Raw genomic sequence first — 22,850 nt, 5'->3', positions numbered from 1 at the left:
AACAGAGTGAGACCCTGTTTCAAAAAAAAAAAAAAGAAAAAATTAAAATGCGTAAATAAATGCTAAAAAAAAAAACACATAATCTCTCAGTGAACAAGCAGTGGAACGCAACTTCGTCAACCTAATAAAGCTGTCTTCAAAGGAACCCAGAGCTAACATCATATTTAATGGTAGAAGACTGAATGCTTTCTGCCTAAGGTTGGGAATAAGACAAGGATGTGTGTTCTCACCACTCTCATTCAACACTACTGGAGGCCCTAGCCAGTATATTAAGAAAATATAAAGAAATAAAGGGACAGATATCAGAGAGAAAGCAAAACTGCCTTAATACAGAGCATAAGATTTGTTTATGTAGAATATTCCAAAAAGTTACAGGAATAGATAACTATACAAAGTTTGCAGGATTCAAGATCAAATATAAATTATATACAAATATAAATAATTTTATACACTAGCACTGGAAAATTGAAAATTTAAAACTAGCATTTATAATAGCATCAATGAAATGGTGCAATACAGAAAACCACAAAACACTGTTGAAAGAAATAAGACCTAAATTAACGGGGAGATTGTCTTAGTCCGTTTGGGCTGGTAGAACAAAATACCATAGACTAGATGGCTTATAAACAACAGAAATTTATTGCTCACAGTTCTGGAGAATGGGAAGTCCAAGACTGAACTGTTGGCAGATTTGGTGTCTGATGAGGTCCCACTTCTTGGTTCACAGATGGTGACTTCTTGCTGTGTCCTCCCAAGGCAGAAGAGATGAGCAAGCTCTCTGGAATTTCTTTTATAAAGGCACCAATCTAATTCATTAGTACTCTGCCCTCATGAGCCTAATCATCTCCCAAAGGCCTCAGCTGCCAATATCATTGGACTGGGGATTAGGATTTCAACCATATAAATTTTGGGGGTATGCAAACATTCAGACCATGGCAGAGATATACCGTGTCTATGGTTCAGAACAGCCAGTATTAAGATGCCAATTCTCTAATTCATCTTTAGATTAAACTGAATCTCAGTAAAAAAAAAAAAAAAAAAAAAAAAAATCCCAGCAGGCTTTTTATGGAAACCAGTAAGTTTACTCTAAAATTTATGTGAAAAGGCCGGGTGTGGTGGCTCATACCTGCAATCCAGCACTCTGGGAGGCCGAGGCAGGCAGATCATGAGGTCAGGAGATCGAGACCATCCTGGCTAACATGGTGAAACCCCATCTCCATTAAAAATACAAAAAAAAGAAACACAAAAAATTAGCCGGGCTTGGTGGCGAGTGCCTGTAGTCCCAGCTACTCAGGAGGCTGGGGCAGGAGAATGGCGTGAACCCAGGAGGCAGAGCTTGCAGTGAGCCGAGATTGCGCCACTGCATTCCAGCCTGGGCGACAGAGTAAGACTCCATCTCGAAAAAAAAAAAATTACGTGAAAAAACAAAGAACATGGACCATCCCAAATGATTCTGAAAATTAACGTCAATGTTGGAACTCTCACACCACTTGCTTTCAAGATTTACTAGAGAGCTACCATAATCAAAAAAGTGTATTATTAGCAGGCCAGATACGGTGGCTCGCGCCTGTAATCCCAGCACTTTGGGAGGCTGAGGTGGGTGGATCACTCGAGGCCAAGAGTTTGAAACCAACCTGGCCAACATGGTGAAACCCTGTCTCTACTACAAACACAAAAGTTAGCCAGGTGTGGTGGCACACGTCTATAGTCTCAGCTACTTGGGAGGCTCAGGCACAATAGTCCCAGCTACTCGGGAGGCTGAGGCACAAGAATGGCTTGAACCTGGGAGGTGGAAGCTGCAGTGAGCTGAGATGGTACCACTGCACTCCGGTCTGGTTGACAGGGTGAGACTGTCTCAAAAAAAAAGTGTAGTATTAGCAAAAGGACAGACATATAGATTAGTTGAACTGAATAGATCCCAGAAATAGATTTAAACATATGTCATCAATTTGATTTTCAAAGAAGGTGCAAATAATCCAATAAAGACTGTTTTCAACCAATTGTCCTGAAAAAAAAAAAATTAAAATATTCACATCCCTTCTACTCCCTCCAAAAGTAACCTCAACCCATGCATTGCAAAAAGGATTATAGAAGGGCTCATGCTTCCCAATTTCAAAACTTACTCTAAAGCTACAGTAATCAGGACAGTGTGGTTACAAACAGGTTAGACATGTACAATGGAGGTGAACTGAGAGTCTAGAAATAAATCTTAATGCTGGGCACAGCAGCTCACATCTGTAATCCCAGCACTTTGGGAGGCGGAGGCAGGAGGATTGCTTGAGCCCAGGAGTTCAAGACCAGTCTGGGCAACAAGATGAAACCCTGTCTCTACAAGAAATACAAAAATTAGCCAGGTGTGGTGGTGTATACCTGTAGTCCCAGCCACTTGGGAAGCTCAACGAGGAGGATCACTTGAGCCTGGGAGGTCAAGGCTGCAGTGAGCCAAGATCACACCACTGCACTCCAGCCTGGGTAACAGAGCAGGACCCAGTCTCAAAACAAATAAATAAATAAGCCTTTACATTTATGGTCAACTGATTTTTGACAAGAGTGCCAAGACAATTCAATGGGAGAAACAGTCTTTTCAACAAATATGCTAGGGTAACTGGGTGTTACATGCAAAAGAATGAAGCTGGATACACTGTTCACAGCATACACAAATATTAGTTCAAAATGGATCACAGAACTGTAAGAGCTGAAACTATAAAAATCCTAGAAAAAATATAAAAGACTTCATGACCTTGGGTTAGGCAATGGTTTCTTAGATTTGACACCAAAAGCATTAAGAAAAAAATAAATTTAAAACTTTTACACTCGAAAGGATGCCATCAAGAAAGTGAAAGGACAACACAAAGAATGAAAAAATACTTGTAAACCATTTATTTGATATGGTATTTGTACCTAGAATTTATAGAGCTCTTGAAACTCAATAATAAAAAGAACTCAATTTAAAAATGGCAAAGGATCTAAATAGACATTCTCCCAAAGAAGACAGACACATAGTCAACAAACTGATGAAAAGATGATCAACATCTTTAGGTTTCAGGTGAGCTAAGCCCAGAAAAAAAATAATAGAAATCTTTAGCCACCAGGGAAATAAAAATAAAAAACAATACTATTTCCCACCCAATAGGTGTTACCAAAAAAAAGATTAAAAAGATAGTTACTAAATGGTAAAAGATTCAATGATTTACTCCCAAGACCAGAAAAAAGACAAGAATGTCTGGTCTCTCAATTTCTATCTAACAATACACTGCAGGTTCTAGTTAATGTAACAAGAAAAGAAAAATACAAAACGCATACAGATTGGAAAGGAAGAAGTAAAAACTTTTATGTGCAGACAACAGAATTGTCCTAGTAGAAAATCTGATAGAATCTACTAAAAAGCTGCCAGAGGCTGGGCGCGGTGGCTCACGTCTATAATCCCATCACTTTGGGAGGCCGAGGTGGGTGGACTGCTTGAGCCCAGGAGTTCTAGACCAACCTAGGCAACATAGTGAAACCCCGGCTCTACTAAAAATACAAAACAATTTAGCTGGGCATGGTGGCGCACGTGTGTAGTCCCAGTTACTCCAGAGGCTGAGGCACAAGAATTGCTTGACCCCGAGAGGCGGAGGTTGCAGTGAACCAAGCTCATGCCACTGCACTCTAGCCTGAGATACAGAGCGAAACTCGTCTTAAAAAAAAAACAAAAAAAAACAGCCGATGCGCTCTCCTCAGGTCTGCAGGCAGCAGGCGTGGGTGAACACTTGGTGCCTGGTGGAGACAGAGAGGCCGGCGGGATATCAGCAGCACAGCCGGGGTACCGGAGGTGGTCTCGGGCGAGGCACTCCAGGTCTGAAGGGCTCCAGCCAAACAGTGCTGGTGGCCCCTGAGTTGAGTGAGGCCTAGGCTTGGAGGCTGTGCTCAGAGTAAGGCAAAAGAGAATGAAAGACGTAGATAATCTCGAAAGTATAAAAGACTGGGTTTGTGAAACAGGACCTGACAATCAACGTCTTGGTGATAATCAACAAACAAATTGTAGATAGTTTGTTGATAGCCTTTTTGAGGAAACTCAGAAGGTTGGTTCCAAATGCTTGTCTCCCACTGAACAGAAGAAACAGGTAGACGTAAACATAAAATTACAGAAAAATGGATTCACTGTCAATGATGATTTCAGAAGTTATTCGAATGGTGCAAGTCAGCAGTTTTTGAACTCCATCAAAAAGGGGGAATTACCTTCAGAATTACTGGGAATTTTTGATAAAGAAGAGGTGGTGTTAAAGTTGAAGACAAGAAAAATGAAATATGTATGTCTACGAAGCCTGTCTTCCGGCCCTTTTCAGGACAGGGTCACCAAGTAGGAAGGGTAAGCCATATCAAAGACTTCATTAAAAATACCAAGGATCTCAAAAGAAGTCTTCCCCTTTTCCTGGCAACAGCTCTTCCTGTCCTCAGACTGTTAGATGAGACACTCACACTGGAAGAAGCAGATTTACAGAATGCTGTCATCAGAGACTCCAAAAAACTGCTGCATGTTTTTGAGAACTTTCAGAGCATTGATTTTTGATAGACTTAAGTGGAAAATCTGCAGAGAAATGATGGTTGTAAGCAGACATGCAAACCAAATTGGGGACTGGAGAAGTCAGATTCACTGGACTTTTCATTCAGGTACTATAGAACTCTCTCCTGATGAGATGTTTAGATAAGTGCAAGTTAGAAAAGTAGCATATGACTGGAAACTATATTCTGTGCACTTTTTCCAAAAGGCTACTCAGAGAAATATACTTATTTCAAATACTAATTATCAAGATATATTAAATAGCTGTATTATTTAGAATCTTAATATAGTATAAACTGGCAAATATGTTCACAATATTATTCGTTCAAATATCATTCCCAAGCAGGGAGGGATTTATTTAAATGTCAGCTGTCTCAGAGTTATTAAATGGCTAATACACTGAAAAATTATACGTGGCAGATTTAAAAGCATCAATGTAATTATTTTACGACTTAGATGCAAAGTTGGAGAGAGCTATTTTTACCACAGCTATGCCTAAACCTCAAAGTGTCCTTAGTTATCACTCTGTAATGGCTACATATATTTGAATATTAATTTGGTAGGTGGGCGTGATGGCTCATGCCTATAATCCCAGCACTTTGGGAGGCTGAGGTGAGTGGATCACCTGAGGTCAGGAATTCAAGACCAGCCTGGCCAACATGGTGAAACCCCGTCTCCACTAAAAATACAAAAATTAGCTGGGCGTGGAGGCGGATGCCTGTAATCCCAGCTACTCGGGAGGCTGAGGCAGGAGAATCACTTGAACCCGGGAGGTGGAAGTTGCAGTGAGCCAAGATTGCACCACTGCACTCCAGCCTGGGCAACAAGAGCAAAACTGCATCTCAAGAAAACAAACAAAAAACAAATATGAATCTGGTGATGATATCAAAGATCTATTTTCATTTAAGAATAAAATTGTGGCTGGGTGCAGTGGCTCATACCTGTAATCCCAACACTTTGGGAGGCCAAGATGGGAGGATTGCTTGAGGACCGGAGTTCAAGACTGGTCAACATAGCGAGACCCTAATCTCTATTTTTTTAATTTAAAAAATAAAAAAAGAATAAAATTATGTAGCTTAGCATAATGTTAATATAAATATAAAAAATCTTCCAGAACAAACAGGCTTAACAAGGTTGCAGCATACAAGATGAATATATGTAAAAAAACTGTATTCCTCTATAGTAGTAGTGAACTAGCGGAGAAATTGAAATTTTTAAAATACCATTTGCAATACTGTCAGAGAAAAAATGCCTAGGAAGACCCAAACACCGAAAAACATGCACACTGCTGAGAAAAAAATTATAAATCCTAAATAAGTGGAGAGATATATTATGTTCATGGGTTGAAATGCTCAATATTGTGAAGACATCAATTAATCTACAGATTCAACACAATGATAATCAAAATCTTAGTGAATTACTTTGGGGGTGTGGGGTGGTGGTGGTAGAAATTGACAACCTGATTCTAAACAAAGTACAGCCACATCAAGACCAAATGTGGCTCATAGCCTATAACTGTACAGGTTGAATGGAATGTGAGAACTATTTTTATATTTTAAAAGGTCTGTAATAGAAAAAATAATATGCAACAGAAACTATATATAGCATGTAAAGCTTAAAATCTCTACAATCTGGTCTTTTACAAAAAACTTTGCCAACCTCTGACCTAAAATAGTCAAGACAACTCTGAAAAGAAAAAGCTGGAGGACTAACTCTATCGGACTTCAAAAGTTATCAAGTTGTCAAGGGAGGGTAGTCTTGGAATAAAAGATAAGTAGCTATATGGAACAGTACAGTTGAGAAGCAGACACATGTATAAAGACAACCGATTTTCAAGAAAGAAGCAAAGGCAATTAAGTGGAGAAAGGATAGTCCTTTCAACAAATGATGCTGGAACAATTAGATACAAAGAAAAAAAACCCAAAATTTTGATCCAATCTTTGTGCCATGTAAAGATTTTAACTCAAAGTGCATCATGTACTTGTATCACAAGTACAACATATTATATTAAATATATTGTAATACAATATATTTGTATTACATGCCCTCAAATTATGACAGGGCTATGTCCTGATAAACCTATTGTAAGTTGAAACTATCATAAGTTGACAATTTGTAATCGCATCATAAATTGAGAAATGTATTGAATGCATAATGTGTTTGCACCATTGTAAATTAAAAACAATACTAAGTCAAACTCTCATAATTGGGAACTGTATTTATGTTACCGCTGTTAAAATGAAATGTTTTATTATATATTTAAATGCACAGTATATTAGAATATTAATATATCAAATACACTAATAGGTTTAATATTAAATATATTACAAATTTTTAACTCTCAAAATTCAATAAAAATTGCAAAACCACATGATCGTGCCAGTGCACTTCGGCCTGGGAGACAGAGCAAAACCCTGTCTCTATTTAAAAAAAACAAAAAACAAAAAACAAAGCCAATATAAACAGGCAAAAGATTTGAACAGACTCTTCCTCAAAGACTTAAAGGCCAGTAGGCATGTGAAACCATGTAAAACATCGTTAGTCACTGGGGAAATGCAAATTAAAACCATGAGATACACTGCACACCTATTAAAATGGTCAAAATAAAAAAGACTGACCATACCAATAACTGGCAAGGATGCAGAGGAATTGCAACTCTTATACACTATTCATGGAAATGTCAAATGGCACTACTTGAGAAAGGTTTAGCAGTCTCTTAAAAACTTAAACATACACTAACATATGATCTGATCATTCCACTCTTAATTATTTAAAGAAACAGAAGCATATGTTAAAAGAATAATCGGCATATGGGTGTTCAAGGCAGTTTTAATTGCAATAGCCAAAAGGCAGAAATAACCCATGGATAAATAGCCTGTGGTATGCCTTGCAATGGAATACTATTCAGCAATGAAATGGACTCTACAACATAAATGGATCTAGAAATTATCCTGAATGATGCCAGACTACATGATTCCATTTATATAACAACTGTACATAATATAAAGTCGTCTATTCTAAGAGAAAGCAAATCAGTGGATCAGGAGAGTGACAGGCAGGGAAGGGTGAGAAGAAGAAATTATAAAAGGGCATGAGGAAACCATCTGGTTTGATAGGTATGTTCATTATCCTGATGGTGTGTATGTGTCCAAACTTAAAGTGTATGCTAAAAACATGTGCAGTTTATTACATGGCAATTATACCTCAAACCTACTGAAAGAACCTGCCTCAATAATTCAAACCACAGATTCTCAGCAACAGTGAAAAAAGATCATTAAATGTACACTTCACCAAAGACTCATAAGCATATGAAAGTGATGTTCAACATCATTAGTCTTTAAAGACACATAGAAAGGCAAACTTAATTTATTTGGTTTTCTTTGCTGGCGTCAATTTTCTTTTCTTTTTTTTGAGACAGGGTCTCATCCTGTTGCCCAGGCTGGAGTGTAGCAGCACGATCAGGGCTCACTGCAACCTCTGCCTCCCTGACCAGGCTCAAGCAATCCTCTCGCCCCAGCCTCCTAAATAGCCGGGACTATAGGCACAAACCACTACACCCAGTTAATCTTATTTATTCTGTCAAGATGAGGTTTCACTATATTGCCCAGGCTGGTCTTGAACTCCCGGGCTCAAGTGATCCTTCTGCCTTGGCCTCCCAAATTGCTGGAATTAAGGTATGAGCCAGCATGCCTGGCCAGTACCAATTTTCTTGTATGCAGTAAGTAAAAACTTGTACCCCCAAATGTTCCTCAATTCCTTATTCTTATAACTAAGTTTTTCATTAAAAAACCCTCTGAGGATATTTTAATTTTTTTTTCTTTTTTTGAGACAGTCTCACCACATCACCCAGGCTGGAGTGCAATGGCGTGATCTGAGCTCACTGCAACTTCCGCCTCCCGGGTTCAAGCAATTCTCCTGCCTCAACCTCTCGAGTAGCTGGGATCACAGGCACGTACCACCATGCCTGGCTAATTTTTGTATTTGTAGTAGAGATGGGGTTTCACCATGTTGGCCAGGTTGGGCTCAAACTCCTGACCTCAAATGATCCACTCGCTTCGGCCTTTCAAAGTGCTGGGATTATAGGCATGAGCCACTGCACCCAGCGCAAAATTATTTTAAAGACTAGTGAAGTGTAGTACTGACAAATGGGGGAAAGAGTGGAACTCCTAAATAATTAAGAGTTCCATCTGTAACTGTGAACAATCGAGATAACTCCAGATCTTCAAACCAGCTAGATATTTATATTAATAATATACACCTCTTTAACATGTATATTTACCAAAAGCATTCTGATATGGCATTCCTCTAGTGTGACTTTTTGCGTGTAAATTAATACAGCCTTTTTGACCTTCCATACAGTCAGAGTTCCTCTTCAGTGTGGATGTTTCCTAATGACCAAATTCAAGGGCTTTCCGACATCTTTCACTCATGGGACTTCTCAATGTGTGCTTTGACACGTTCCCAAAGTGGAAGCTAAAAACAAAGAAGAATCTCCACACATCTTACATTCATAAGATTTTTCACACTTGTGAGATCATAGTTGAATATTAAGGTATAAGGCAGAGCAAAAGGTTTCAACACATTCCTTACATCCAGAGGACGTGCATTTACATCCAATGTGCTCACAAGCTCAGTAAGGCCCAAGGAAAATAATGAAAGCTTTTCCACCTTCCTCACATTCATAGCATTTCTCTCCAGCATGAGTTCAGAGACTCAGTAAGACGTAAGCATTGACTGATGGTTTCCCACATTCAGTTTGTTTCCTAGGATGCACAGACACATGAATAGTAAGTAAGGCCTATGGAAGGAGCCAAGACTTTCCTACATTCCTTACATTCGTATGTCTTCTCTTCTACTGGAATTGTTGAAATCTGAGACACCAAGGAAGGCTTCCCACATTCCTTATGACTGTGTACATTGCCACTATGAATGAGTACATGTTCAATAAGTGTGAGGAAGCAGTGGCTTTACCACATTCTTTCCAAGTATCAGCCCCAATTTACACACATTCAGTAAGGCATGAGGAATTACTTAAGGTTTGCCCACATTCCTTATATGGTTTCTCGACACTGTGACTTCTTAGATGTCGAATAAGATATGTGGACCGAGTAAAGGCTTTCCCACATTCCTGACATTCAAAGGGCCGTTCACCAGTGTGAGTTCTCATGTGTACTGTAAGGCCTGATGAGATAGTGAAGGCTCGCCCACACTTTTGACATTTATATGGCCTCTCCCCTGTATGTGTTCTTTTATGTTGACTAAGGTGCGAGGAGTATCTAAAGGCTTTCCCACATTCCTCACATTCAAAAGGCCTTTCTGCACTGTGACTTCTTAAATGTCGAATAAGAAATGAGGATCGAATAAAGGCTTTCCCACACTGTTGACAGTCATAGGGTTTTACACCAGGATGAGTCTGCATGTGACTTTTAAAGCAAGAGGAATTAATAAAGGCTTTTCCACATTCCTTACATTGATAAGGCTTCTCACCAGTGTGAGTTCTCATATGTACAGTAAGATGTGAAGAGTTAGCGAAAGCTTTCCCACATTCCTTACATTCATAAGGCTTTTCTCCAGTGTGAATTCGCCTGTGTTTTATAAGACCTGATGAATCAGTGAAGGCTTTCCCACATTTGTTGCACTCATATGGTTTTTCTCCAGTGTGAACCCTTATGTGAATGCTGAGTTTTGAGAAACAAGAAAACTCTTTGCCACATTCATTACAAACATAGTGTTTCCCTCTAGTTCTAAGTCTTATATGTTTAGCAAGATCTGGGGAATAAGCAAAGGCTTTGCCAAATTTCTTATGTTCTATAGGTAACACTCTACTGTGAGTTCTTAAATGTTGAGTAACATATGAAGACTGAGTGAAGGGTTTCCCACATGCTTTACATTCACAGAATTTTTCTCCATCTTGAGTTTGCATGTGTACAAAAAGGCCTGTAGAATGAGAAAAGGTTTTGACATACTCTTTATGAGTATATGGTCTCTCTCCACCATAAATTCTTACACATTCTCTGAGGTGTGAGGAGGAAGGTAAGCCTTTTTCACAGTCACTGCATTTATATGGTTTCTCTTGAGTGTGAGTTTTCTTGCAAACGAGATGTAGATTTTGGCTAGTTTTCTTGCAAACAAGATGTAGATGTTGGCTGAAGGCTGTTTCACATTGATTACAGTTAGGAAGTTCCTCTCCAATATCAGTTTTCTTGTGTAAAGTAAAGGTAGAGGGTTTTCTGAAGGCTTTTTCACAGTGATTACGCTCACAGGTTTTCTTTCTAAAGTAAGTTCTCCTGTGAGTCTTAAGGCATGAGTGTTCACTCAAGGCTTTTTCACATTGGTTAAAGTCAAACAGTTCCTCTCCAAAATGGTTTCTCTCCTGTTGGTGAAAATTAATGATGATTCATATAAGTTTTCCAAATGTATTTCATTCAGATTCTCCCTTTTACTCTGAATTCTGTTATGCATGGAAAATAAGTTAATATAATTGAAATTGTTTGTTCCTGCCATTTTCATTGCAATGCATGGTTCAGACCTGAGTGTTTTCAAGTGGAACAAAGTGACTGCAGGAAGTTCTGTTATATTCTTTACTTTCACAAGTCTTCTCAATAGAGCATAGCTGATAACAGCCCAAGAGTGAATTATTTATCAAAAACATCTGAGGTATCTATATGGGAATGTTTAGTTGAAATAAATATGTAAACAAATATATTCTGAGGGATGTTTAGAGTGTTTGTCAAACTCATGATCCATAGTCTCTCCAAGAGACAGATTATTTTTGGGTGAAAAACACTAGTCTCAAATGTCTCAAGGTTATTGTGCTGCTTTTCCATTTTATGGAATTTCCAATCTTCCTCTAACATGGAAGGCAATAAATTATACCTTCTGAATCTTACCATTTCCACCACACTGGATGTCTTCCCCTGCAAAAAATTCTGCTGAGGTGCTGACCATTTGGTATTAATACGACTCTCCCAATCTGAAATAAGATGAAAAAAATTTTAAGTTCTTAGAGAAATAATGATTTTAAAAAGGGTGTTAAAAATGCAAGACTAGTGTGTAACATATTTTCAAACACTGGCTTGAAATATAGTTTGTATTTTTAAAGAAAGGGAAACAGAAATTGAGAAATTTGGATGTAATAAGAGTCTAGCAACAGTAAGGTACTGAGGTCAAGTTGGTAGGTGATTCACTAAGAAATGGTTCTCTAGGCTGGGTGTGGTGGCTCACGCCTGTAATCCCAGCACTTTGGGAGGCCAAGACAGGTGGATCACAAGGTCAGGAGTTTGAGACCATCCTGGCCAACATGGTGAAACTCCATCTTTACTAAAATACAAAAAAAAAAAAAAAAATCAGCCAGGCGTGGTGGCATGCACCTGTAGTCCCAGCTACTCAGGAGGCTAAGGCAGGGGAATCGCTTGAACCCGGGAGGCAGAGGTTGCAGTGAGCCGAGATCGCGCCACTGCACTCCAGTCTGGTGACAGAGCAAGACTCTGTCTCTAAAAAAAAAAAGAAAGGAAAAGAAAAAAATGGTTCTCTAAACATTGAGACTTTATAGTGAACAAAAAAGAGGTACAGCCAGGGAAACAAAGTTGAAAGGAAATGGATACAGAGCTAAATGCAAATCATAAATTTAAAGGAGAAATGAGATGGATCTTAATGTCAGGGCAAAAGAAAGTTTCCAAGACGGATAAAGTGAAAGAGAAAGAGCAGTTAAGGTACCCAAGTAACCTCAGAAACCAACTGGCCTTGATATTCTCCCCAAAAAAGTACACTTTCAAAACCTTCCTATTTAACATTTATAAACAGACTGCACCTCTTATAGATCAGCGCTGTTTCTCACAAATAATCACATCTGTCTTTTCTCTCATCTTGGAGAATTTTCTGCACTGTCTTTAACTCTTCTTGCTTCACCTGAAAAGTCAAACTATGTTTGCATAGCTAGTACCCTGCTCTCAGCGAAAGATGAATGATGTCAGAATGTGCAAGCGATGGCCGGGCATGGTGGCTCACACCTGTAATCCCAGCACTTTGGGAGGCCAAGGTGGGTGGATCATGAGGTGGGTGGATCACAAGGTCAGGAGATCGAGACCATCCTGGCTAACACCGTGAAACCCCATTCCTACTAAAAATACAAAAAAAAAAAATTCAGCCGGGTGTGGTGGTGGGTGCCTGTAGTCCCAGCTACTCAGGAGGCTGAGGCAGAAGAATGGCGTGAACCCAGGAGGCAGAGCTTGCAATGAGCCGAGATCACACCACTGCACTCCAGCCTGGGCGACAGAGCAAGACTCTGTGTCAAAAAAAAGAAAAAAAAGAAAAAAAAAACGTGCAAGGGATAACAAATGCGTCCCATGAATTAAGGCTAAGATTTTGCTGTTTGGGCATTCTGAACCCTCTCAGGTATAACTCAAACAACACAATGTTCATGACAAAAACTTTCAAGTGAACCTAAACTGCAAATACTCTTTTCTCATTCACTGTGCACCAAAAGGACTAGCAATCCTTCCACGAAACCCAGGCTCAAGCTCATATACATATTCAAGAAGCTCTAAGTCTTTTATTCATGGAGAAAACAAAGCCAGAACAATGAACAGATCTTCAATTTCATCAAAAAAATCACTAGGCAGTAAGGTCTATGAGATGGAAACAATGTTTCGCCTGTTTACCAATGCAGCCCATTAACAAGCAGAGAGTCTAGAATACAGTTACTTAAGACATATTTGTTCCAGAAAAAAACTAAATGAAAAGAATGGTACCAGCCTTACCTACTGCAACTAGATTCTTATAGTTCTCCAGCATCACATCTCTGTATAAGTTTCTCTGAGTTTGATCCAGCAAAGTCCACTCCTCCTGGGTGAAGTCCACAGCCACATCCTCAAAGGTCACTGAGTCCTAAACCATCACACACATGCTGGCGTCAGGCAAGTACATTCTCCACTACGTTGACTGGAGAATGAGGGACCTTGTCTTGGCATGCCTTGACAACTCTTTGGTCTCCTATCACTTGATGGTCCTCACTTTCTTCTCCTCTGTCTGTACATATTCACTGGTGATCTCATCTAGTCATATGGCTTGAAGGGCATCTCTTTCACCTAACTGAATATATCTCAGCACAACTAGATTGTGACTTCTTCTTATTGGTCTCTATTGACAGGTTTTAGCACAATCCTGAATACATTATAGACACTCAAATAAATGCTCCAGTGACAGCACAAATTCTGAGAAGCATATGTGCATTCTCTCCCTGTCCATCACAGCAAAATGAAAACATACAGTCAGCATGGATGACAGTCAGACTGAATTAGTAAACAGTGGGATAGCAGGATCATTTCCCTGTGAAATCTGTTAACCATGTGAGAGGCCCTGTGGTCCGAAGAAGTTTGATGAGAGATGTGGTCCCTACGCAGACCTTTTTGCTTGCAGGGGCTCTGTTCCACTAGGAGAAAACACATCTACATGGTAGGAAGAAGTATATGCTTCTACAGAAAAAGCGATTTCCTACTTATCTGAGAGTAATTTGTCAACCACCCAGCCACTAGCCTTTCCTCTTCAAATTTTGCCTCATGAAGACAGAAAACGTCTTGAGAAAGATGATCTTGAGAAGAAGAAATAAAACCTGAGAATCCAGGCTGCTGATAGCTTCCATACTCACAAGGCAAGAAGCCACCTCATACTAATGCTAAGTGGACACAAACACATTGTTATAATAAAATGCCTAAGCAGCCTGTCTCACCTGAAGCCAGAAAATATGCTTCAGGCTTTGATGACCAGGAGAGAGAGTTTAACAATCCCATTTTTTTTTTTTTTTTTTTTTTTTGAGACGGAGTCTTGCTCTCTCCCCCAGGCTGGAGTGCAGTGGTGCGATCTCGGCTCACTGCAGCCTCCGCCTTTGAGGTTCAAGCAATTCTCCTGCCTCAGCCTCCCGAGTAGCTGGGACTACAGGCACCCGCCACCGCGCCCAGCTAATTTTTTGTATTTTTAGTAGAGACAGGGTTTCACCGTGTTAGCCAGGATGGTCTCGATCTCCTGACCTTGTGATCCGCCCACCTTGGCCTCCCAAAGTGCTGGGATTACAGGCTTGAGCCACCGCGCCCGGCCAACAATCCCATCTTATAAGGAATAAAAAGTCCAGAGAAGTTAACATTTTCCTTCTTATTTGCCAAAAATGAAACTCATCATGTGATTAAGCAGAACCTCTTCCACAAAAGCCTGCATACTTACTCCTCCTTCCCAAATCCCAGGATTTAGACCACAGAATATTCACATCTACTTTAGCCTCTTCTAGGTATCTCAAAAGCAGGGCCACTTAGACCCTAAACCCTAATCACAAGACAAGCTGTTCAAAGACTGGTTAAAGCAGGGTCTTGAAGGACCATCAACACGGACTTACCACAGAGGGAAAGATCAATGGCCAGCATCCTGTGAGTCTAACAGTGAAATGTGCCTGAATATCTTGTTCCCAAAGTCTCTTCAAGACACTGTCTGAACTTATGGGCAGGTCAATCTCCATTCCTCTTGATTAAGTAGTAGTGGGAGTCTTGCCTCATACTGTCAATCTTTAAGCAACAGGCATTACTCATCTGTCATCAAGCACCATTCATTAGCCATCTCTGCAGAAGATGAAGTTGTTCACGTGAATGCCACTACAGTATTATGCCACGTGGACTTAAATAACAACAAATGCTGTTTACCTAGTACCCATGTGCCAGAAACAGTGGTAGGGTAAGTTCACATAATTATCAAAGCAGTTTTTGTTACTATCATATTAGTTGAGGAAACCTAGGCTCAGACACTAATTGGCCCAATATCACCAATTAGAAAGTGTGATCCAGGATATGAATACAGGTTACTCTGACTCACAAACCTAAACTCCTGAGGTTCTTCTTATTCTCCAACGTGACCATGAGATCGTCATGAAATGATGTGTGGAAAGGTTAACTCAACAGGCCTGGGTTGCCCAAACCCTGCACTCTCGTGAGAAACATCTGTCTTCAGGACTGACACTTGGCTCAGTTTGTGAGAGATAATCTTTTAGTTTATGGAACAGCTTGCCTGGTAAGTGTATATTTTTCTATGGTTGAGCTATTGAGCCAAACTATAGTAGTGTGACCATATTGTGTATGCTAACAATATGACTTATGTTGATGGCCTGTTTTTGTATGCCTGAGGCTTCTGGCAATAATGCATGAGTTTGAACTGTTGAGGGGCTGGGCATAAGTGTATGAAGTAAGTCATTCAGGTGCTGTATGCCTACGGGACTAACCCTCAGTAAAAATCCTGGACACCAAAGCTCAGGTGAGCGTCCCTAGAGGGCAACAGTTTGCACGAATACTACACACTTTTACTAAGAGAATTAAGCACTGTCCATGTGACTACATGGGAGAGAACTACATGGGAGAGAAGCCCAGTTTCTTCCAGACTTCATTCATCATTTCCCTTTGAAGATTCTAATCTGTACCCTTTTATTGCAATAAACCATAACTGTAGGTTTAATAGCTTCTGAGTCCTGTGAGTGCTTCTATCATTGAGCATGAGGGTGGTGGTCTTGAGGACCCCCAACACAAATGGTTTATTGAATTTAGACATCTTTAGCTCCTCCAGCTGGCAAAGTCATGTAGGCCAGGTGGCTTCCCTTCAAGTCCTTATCTCTGGCTTATGCTTTCATTCACTCTGCAAACATTTATGAAAGACCTTATCTTTGTGAGGTAATATACTAGACACTTAGGATAGAGCAGTCAACTATACAAAAAATGTCCTAGACCTTAGGTATCTCACATTCTAAAGGGCTAAGCAGATAGTAAACACATAAATAATTTTTTTTTTTTTTTTTGAGATGGAGTTTTGCTGTTGTTGCCTAGGCTGGAGTTCAGTGGCGCAATCTCAGCTCACTGCAACCTCTGCCCTCCCGAGTTCAAGCGATTCTCCTGCCTCAGCCTCCCGAGTAGCTGGGATTACAGGCATGCGCCACCATGCCTGGCTAATTTTGTATTTTTAGTAGAGACAGCATTTCCCCATGTTGGTCAGGCTGGTCTCGAACTCCTGACCTCATGTGATCCGCCCGCCTCGGCCTCCCAAAGTGCTAGGTTATAAGCGTGAGCCACTGTGCCTGGCCATAAATATGTATTTTGTCAATTGGTGACAAGTGCTATGGAAAAAAAGTAGATGAATAGGTAAGTAATATCATCCTCCACCTCTCCTACCACACACACATATAAATGTATATTTACAGACTCAGAACTGGTTCTGGCAAGAAAATAGAAGAAAATAACCATAAGACACTTGAAAACTGACATCTGGCTTGCCTAAAAAAGTGACACTCAACTTTTTATCCAAAGCAATAGAGTAATACTAATGGTTCACTAAAGAAACTCAGAATACGGCTAAGGCTAATGCCTAGCTGTAGCCAATTAAGTAATGTATTTACTTTGCTTCCACATTCAGTCTACAAAAGCCAGCTGTGCCTGCTGCTACAGCAGAGCCCTCTGAACCTCTTCTGGTTTTGAGTGCTGCCTGATTCACGAATCCTTTAATGCTTAACTATTACATTTATCTAAAGTTTTTATTTTAATATCCATAGGTCCTAGCAGAGGGTAGAAAATGTTTGGGGTGTGGCTCATGCCTGTAATCCTAGCACTCTGGGAGGCCAAAGCAGGCAGATCACTTGAGCTCACAAGTTTGAGACCAGCCTAGGCAACAGGGTAAAACCCCATCTCTACAAAAAACACAAAAATTAGCCGGGTGTGGTGATGCATGTCTATAGTACCAGCTGCTTGGGAAGCTGAGGTGGGAAGGTGGCTTGAGCCTGGGAGGCAAAGGTTGCAGTGAGCCAAGATCACGCCACTGCATGTCAGTCTGGGAGATAGAGCCAGACCTTGTCTCAACAAAAAAGAAGAAAAAGAAAAAAGAAAATGTATGGGATGGATGAAATGCTGAAATCACACATTGTGCAAAAGTTTGTCTATTTTATACTTTTCTGGGAGTATGGGGGAGACAGGGCTGCACTCTGTCCCCAAGGCCATAGTGCAATAGTAGGATCAAGCTCATAGCAGCCTTGAACTCCTGGGCTCAAGCAATCTTCCTGCCTCAACTTTCTGAGTAGCTAGGACTTCAGGCAAAAGCCACCACTACACCTGGCCAATTAAAAAAAAATTTTTTGGTAGAGATTGGTGGTGGGGCTGGAATGGAGAAGGGGTTCCTCACAATGTTGGAAAGGCTCATCTTGAACTCCTGGGCTCAAGCGATCCTCCCGCCTTGACCTCCCAACGTGCTGGATTACAGGTGTGAGCCACCATGACCAGCCAATTTTTTTTTTTTTTTTTTAGACAGAGTCTCGCTTTGTCGCCCAGGCTGGAGTGCAGTGGCATGATCTTGGCTCACTGCAAGCTCTGCCTCCCGGGTTCACACCATTCTCTTGCCTCAGCCTCCTGAGTAGCTGGGACTACAGGCGCCTGCCACCACACCTGGCTAATTTGTTTTGGATTTTTAGTAAAGAAGGGGTTTCACCGTGTTAACCAGGATGGTCTTGACCTCCTGACCTTGTCATCCGCCCACCTCAGCCTCCCAAAGTGCTGGGATTACAGGCATGAGCCACCGCGCCCAGCCATGAGCAGTCAATTTTATACTTCTAAAAAACCTATCTCTTGGGTTTACTGATCACTTTTACTTTTTTTCCCATTAAATGTTGCTTTTAGTGTTATTGTTTTCTTTATATTCATTTTGCTAATCTCTTTCAAACACTTGGAAATGACATCTGAATTTTTTAAACATTTAATTGAAATATATATTCACAAAAGCGTAGAATTACAAAGGTATAATGCATCATTAATTTCTACGCCTTGATGCACACATGACACATCTAAATCATTGCCCCTCTTCTCAAATGGAAACTATTCTCACTTCTAACGGTACAGATTAATTTTGTCTGTTTTTAAACTTTATAAATGAAATAATCTATTCGTTTATGTCTAGCTTTTTTGATTCAACATTACATTTATGAGTCATCCATACACTGTTGCACATAGCTATAGTTATTTTCCTTTTACCTAAAAGCACTCCATAATACAGGTTGAGTATCTCTAATCTGAAAATCTGAACTCCAAAAAAACCTTTTTGAGCACAGATATGATACTCAAAGGAAGTGTTCACTGGAACATTTTAAATTTCTGAAGTATAATGCAAATATTCCAAAATCTGAAGAAATCTGAAATCCAAATGACTTCTGGTCCCAAAGATTTCTGATACTTAACCAGTACAGCATGATTTATTCATGTATTCTTGTAGACAGACATTCGAGTTGCTTAATTCTGGGCTATTTCAAATTATGATGTTATATGGTTGCATTTAAAGGTATATCCTTACGTTCAAATTTGGAACGCAATGCCAAACCGTTTTTCAAAACATATTTCTACTTTATACACTAAAAATATACACAAACTCTAGTTTCTCTAAATTCTCTTCAACATTTGGTATTGTAACTCTTTTTGGATTTAGCCATTCTGATATATGTGTAGTGGCAGATTTAATTTCCATTTGCCTGATTACTGATGAGGATAAAAACTTCAATTTTTCATGTTTATTATCCATAGTACAGTCAGTTTTGTGAAGAGCCTGCTCAAGCCTCTAATTTTTCTATTGGATTGTTTGAATTTTTGGAATTAACGTGTAAGAGAGTTCTTAATATATTTTGGATATTAGCCTTTTTTTGTCAGTTACATACGTAGGAATTATCTCCTCTTATTCTCAGGCTTGTTTTTGGGTGGGGGTGGAGGACAGGGCCCTGTTCTGTTGCCCAGGCTGAAGTGCAGTAGCACAATCTTGGCTCACTGCAGCCCTGACCTCCTGGGCTCAAGCAATCCTCCTGCCTCAGCATCCCAAGTAGCAAGGACAAGAAGCATGTGCCACCATGTCCAGCTAATTCTTTAGTTTTCTGTAGAGATGGGGTCTTGCTATGTTGCTCAGGTGGGATGCAAGTGATTCTCCTGCCTTGGCCTCCTCAAGTGCTGAGATTACAGGTGTGAGCCACTACGCCTAACTTCCTTTGGAATTATTTTTAATTTCATTAAAAAAAAAAACAATAGGGAATTTGGCAGCATATAGTTAAATTATACAAGCATTTACCCTTTGACTTAGCAGTCCCATTTCTAAAAATCCTCCTGGATGTATAACTCTACAAATATCTATTTTTAAAATTTTATGGCTGGGCATGGTGGCTCACGCCTGTAATCCTAGCACTTTGGGACACTGAGGTAGGTAGATTGCTTGAGTCCAGCCTAGGCAACACATGGTGAAACCCTGTCTCTACAAAAAATACAAATATTCGCCAGGTATGGTAGCACTCACTTACAGTCCAAGCTATTCAGGAGACTGAGGTGGGAGGAACACCTGAGCCTCGGGAGGTCTATGCTGCAGTGAACCGTGATCTCACCAGTGTACTCCTGCCTGGACAACAGAGTGAGACCTTGTCTCAAAAACGCAACAAAACAAAAACCAAAATACGTTTTCTCATACATTCATATTAGAATGTATAACTTCCAAGGGTTGATCTTTCTCTCTTAAAACACAAGCCACATAGCTACAAAATCATACCTTTTAAAAACACATCAGAGAGCCAAGAATGTAGATAAACCTAAATAATAAGCTTTGCTAAGAAGATACCCATGATTTTTCTCAATCTTGGATGAGTGATGAGGAAGGAATCTGCCACACATGAACGTATAAAGTAATCATCATTAAATCTTACCAAAATTTGACAGCAGAGTGTGGGCTGATTGACCACATTAGAATTCTGAGACATCTCAGTTACAGAATTCACAGTGATGAATCCACCACAGACTTTCACAAGTCTTCACCTAATATTAGACCATAAGTATATCAAAGAGGCTGGGATAAGGCAGGATCACTGAGGTGCATGTAGCCTCCCTGATGACCGAGGCAGCCATCCCCAAAGGCAAGTGGCAGGGCAAAGGGGTGAAGATAAATCCATTTAAGGCACTCTGGGCCCTCAGCTATCACAGGCTAGTTGCAGAGCAGACTTAATACAAACCCTTAGTAAAATTTTAGCAAAATGAATACAGTGATATATATATATGTGTGTGTATATATATATATATGCATATATACATACATATGTATACCTCTATTTATGAAGAGATAATACATCAAGTTAGAACATATCCCAGAAATGCCAAATTGATATTCAAATGTAAATTAATTTAATGCAACATATTAGCAGGCCAGAAAATCAGATGATCTCATGAGATGCAGAAAAGGAATTTGACAAAATTCATTAACCATGATTGTTTTTAATGAAGTTCAATAAGCCCAAGAAAAATTTTCAGCCTAATAAAGGCCATCTACAAAAACGCCAAAGCTAACATTATACTTTAAGGTGACAAAAACGATTGCTTTTTAACTGTATTACAAATGAATAACAAAACCATATTGAAAGATAAAAATAACTCATCTAAATGAATTTGGAATACAGTATTTTGAACATATAATCTAAGCCTAAATATAAATGACACAAAAATAACTCAGTTAATAAATTTGTTTTCCACAGGGGTCTGAATTAGCAATTCAGAACTACTTTATTTGTATTTTAAGATTCAATAAGCAATATATCATAGAGAATGTCAGTAAAATGGCGAGTAGGAAGCCCTACTTCTCTGTTCACTCATAGAAACACATAATAACAATACTGGAACCAAAATACCTTGAAGAGAAATCCATAATCAAGCTAATAATTACAAGCAACCCCAGAGGAGCACAAACTGAGAGCAGTTGCATTTATATGGGTAAGAACAATTTTCAACTTACCCTCATCAGCTCTTCTCCAAAACCAGCTCAGCTCAGTTGCCTTGACTGATTATTTCTTCATGGGAAGAAGTGAGATTGGCTACTTGACCTCCTGACCTCTCAGAGGGTTCTCCAAGGGGCTAGTAGCCATCTTGCCTCATACTGAGGCGCTGATCATCTGAGAAAGAAATGAGGCAGACATCCTCTTACATCTGCTCTGTATGACTGAGAAAAATCACAAACTGAGGCTTTTCTGTGGAGAGAGAGAGAAGAGAAGGTGTACTTGTCATCAACCTTATGGTATACTCCTGTAGGGGTCAGTCCTGATCTTGTCTCATACGGAGCACTGCTAATGGATGAAGGTCTTTCCCAGTCAAGACTAAGCAACAGAGAGTGAGAGAAATACCTACACTTCAATGCACAGACAGCAAAGCAAACCTACAAATAGCATGAAGAATCAAGAAGAAACTATGACGCAAAGGAAGAAAACAAATATTCAGTAGCCAACCCAAAAGAAATGGAGAACTGTGAATAACCTGAGAAGGAAGTCATAATAATCATCTTAAAGATCAGTGAGTTAAATTACAGCAGAGATACATAACTATATGAGGTCAGGAAAATAATACATGAATGAAGTGAGAAATTCAACCCAGAGACTGAAATGAAAAACAACAAAAGAGAAATAGTGGAGCTGAAGAGTATAATAACTGAACTGAAATATTAACTAGAGGGGTCCAAGAGCAGACATCATCAAACAGAACAACAAAATAAAAAATAGATTACAGTCAGTCAGAGGAATAAAAAGAAAAAACAATGAAAAAGAGTGAAGAAAGCCTAAAGAACCTGTGGAACTCTGCCAAGTGAACAGAAACATTAAAGAAGTTACAGAGGGAGCAGAGAGAGAAATGAGCAGAAAGCCTATTTAAAGAATAGCTATATATTTTCCAAATCTAGGGAGACAGAGGCATCCATATTCATGAATCTCAAGGCCCCCAAAAAGGTTCAACTGAAAGAGATCTAAACTGAGACACATTATAGTGAACTTGTCAAAAGTCAAAGACAAAGAGAATTTTGAAAGCAGTGAGAGAAAAATGACTTACTACATAAAAAAGAATCTCCATAATACTACCCATTGATTTCTCAGCAGAAACCTTGCAAACCAGGAGAATGGCATATTCAAAAAGTCATCAATCACAAAGGAAGACTGCAAGAGAAGACAGGAATAAAAGAACTACAAAACAGCCAGAAAACAATGAACTAAATGGTAATAACAAGTCATCATCTATGGACAATTACTTTAAATGGATTAAATTCCCCAATGAAAAGACACAGAATGGCTGAATATGGTTAAAACAAACAAACAGGTGGGGTGCAGTGGCTCACACCTGTAATCCCAGCACTTTGGGAGGCTGAGGCAGGGAGATGATGAGGTCAAGAGTTTGAGACCAGCCTTGCCAATATGGTGAAACCCTGTTTCTACTAAAAATACAAAAATTAGCCAGGCATGGTGGCACGTGCCTGT

General features: G+C 39.7%; 1 protein-coding gene and 1 pseudogene across 2 annotated transcripts in view; one reads left to right on the top strand and one right to left on the bottom strand.

Annotated features, from left to right (window-relative positions):
* Window positions 1–328: 328 nt before the first annotated feature.
* ZNF559 (zinc finger protein 559) overlaps window positions 329–22,850 on the bottom strand; it is a 33,147-nt gene continuing 10,625 nt past the window's right edge. Inside the window, exons 1-6 of one of the 2 annotated variants that reach the window (XR_010115277.1) lie at window positions 14,925–15,047; window positions 14,043–14,129; window positions 13,300–13,428; window positions 11,431–11,513; window positions 8,820–10,913; window positions 329–4,459 (exon numbers count right to left, since the gene is read on the bottom strand). Coding sequence is in view for 1 of the 2 variants with exons in the window: in XM_055239106.2 (XP_055095081.1) it covers window positions 9,540–10,913; window positions 11,431–11,513; window positions 13,300–13,428; window positions 14,043–14,129 (1,673 nt within the window). In the remaining variant the exon portion in view is untranslated. Of the gene's footprint in view, window positions 4,460–8,761; window positions 10,914–11,430; window positions 11,514–13,299; window positions 13,429–14,042; window positions 14,130–14,924; window positions 15,048–22,850 lie in introns of those variants that run through there. The other variant, XM_055239106.2, reaches the window with a different exon arrangement.
* On the top strand, window positions 3,927–4,542 carry LOC129460783 (UBX domain-containing protein 2A-like; annotated as a pseudogene).

This window comes from Symphalangus syndactylus, chromosome 13 (genome assembly GCF_028878055.3).
Source record: "Symphalangus syndactylus isolate Jambi chromosome 13, NHGRI_mSymSyn1-v2.1_pri, whole genome shotgun sequence".
Taxonomy (NCBI): Eukaryota; Metazoa; Chordata; class Mammalia; order Primates; family Hylobatidae; genus Symphalangus; species Symphalangus syndactylus.
This window is presented reverse-complemented; position numbering and strand designations above follow the sequence as displayed.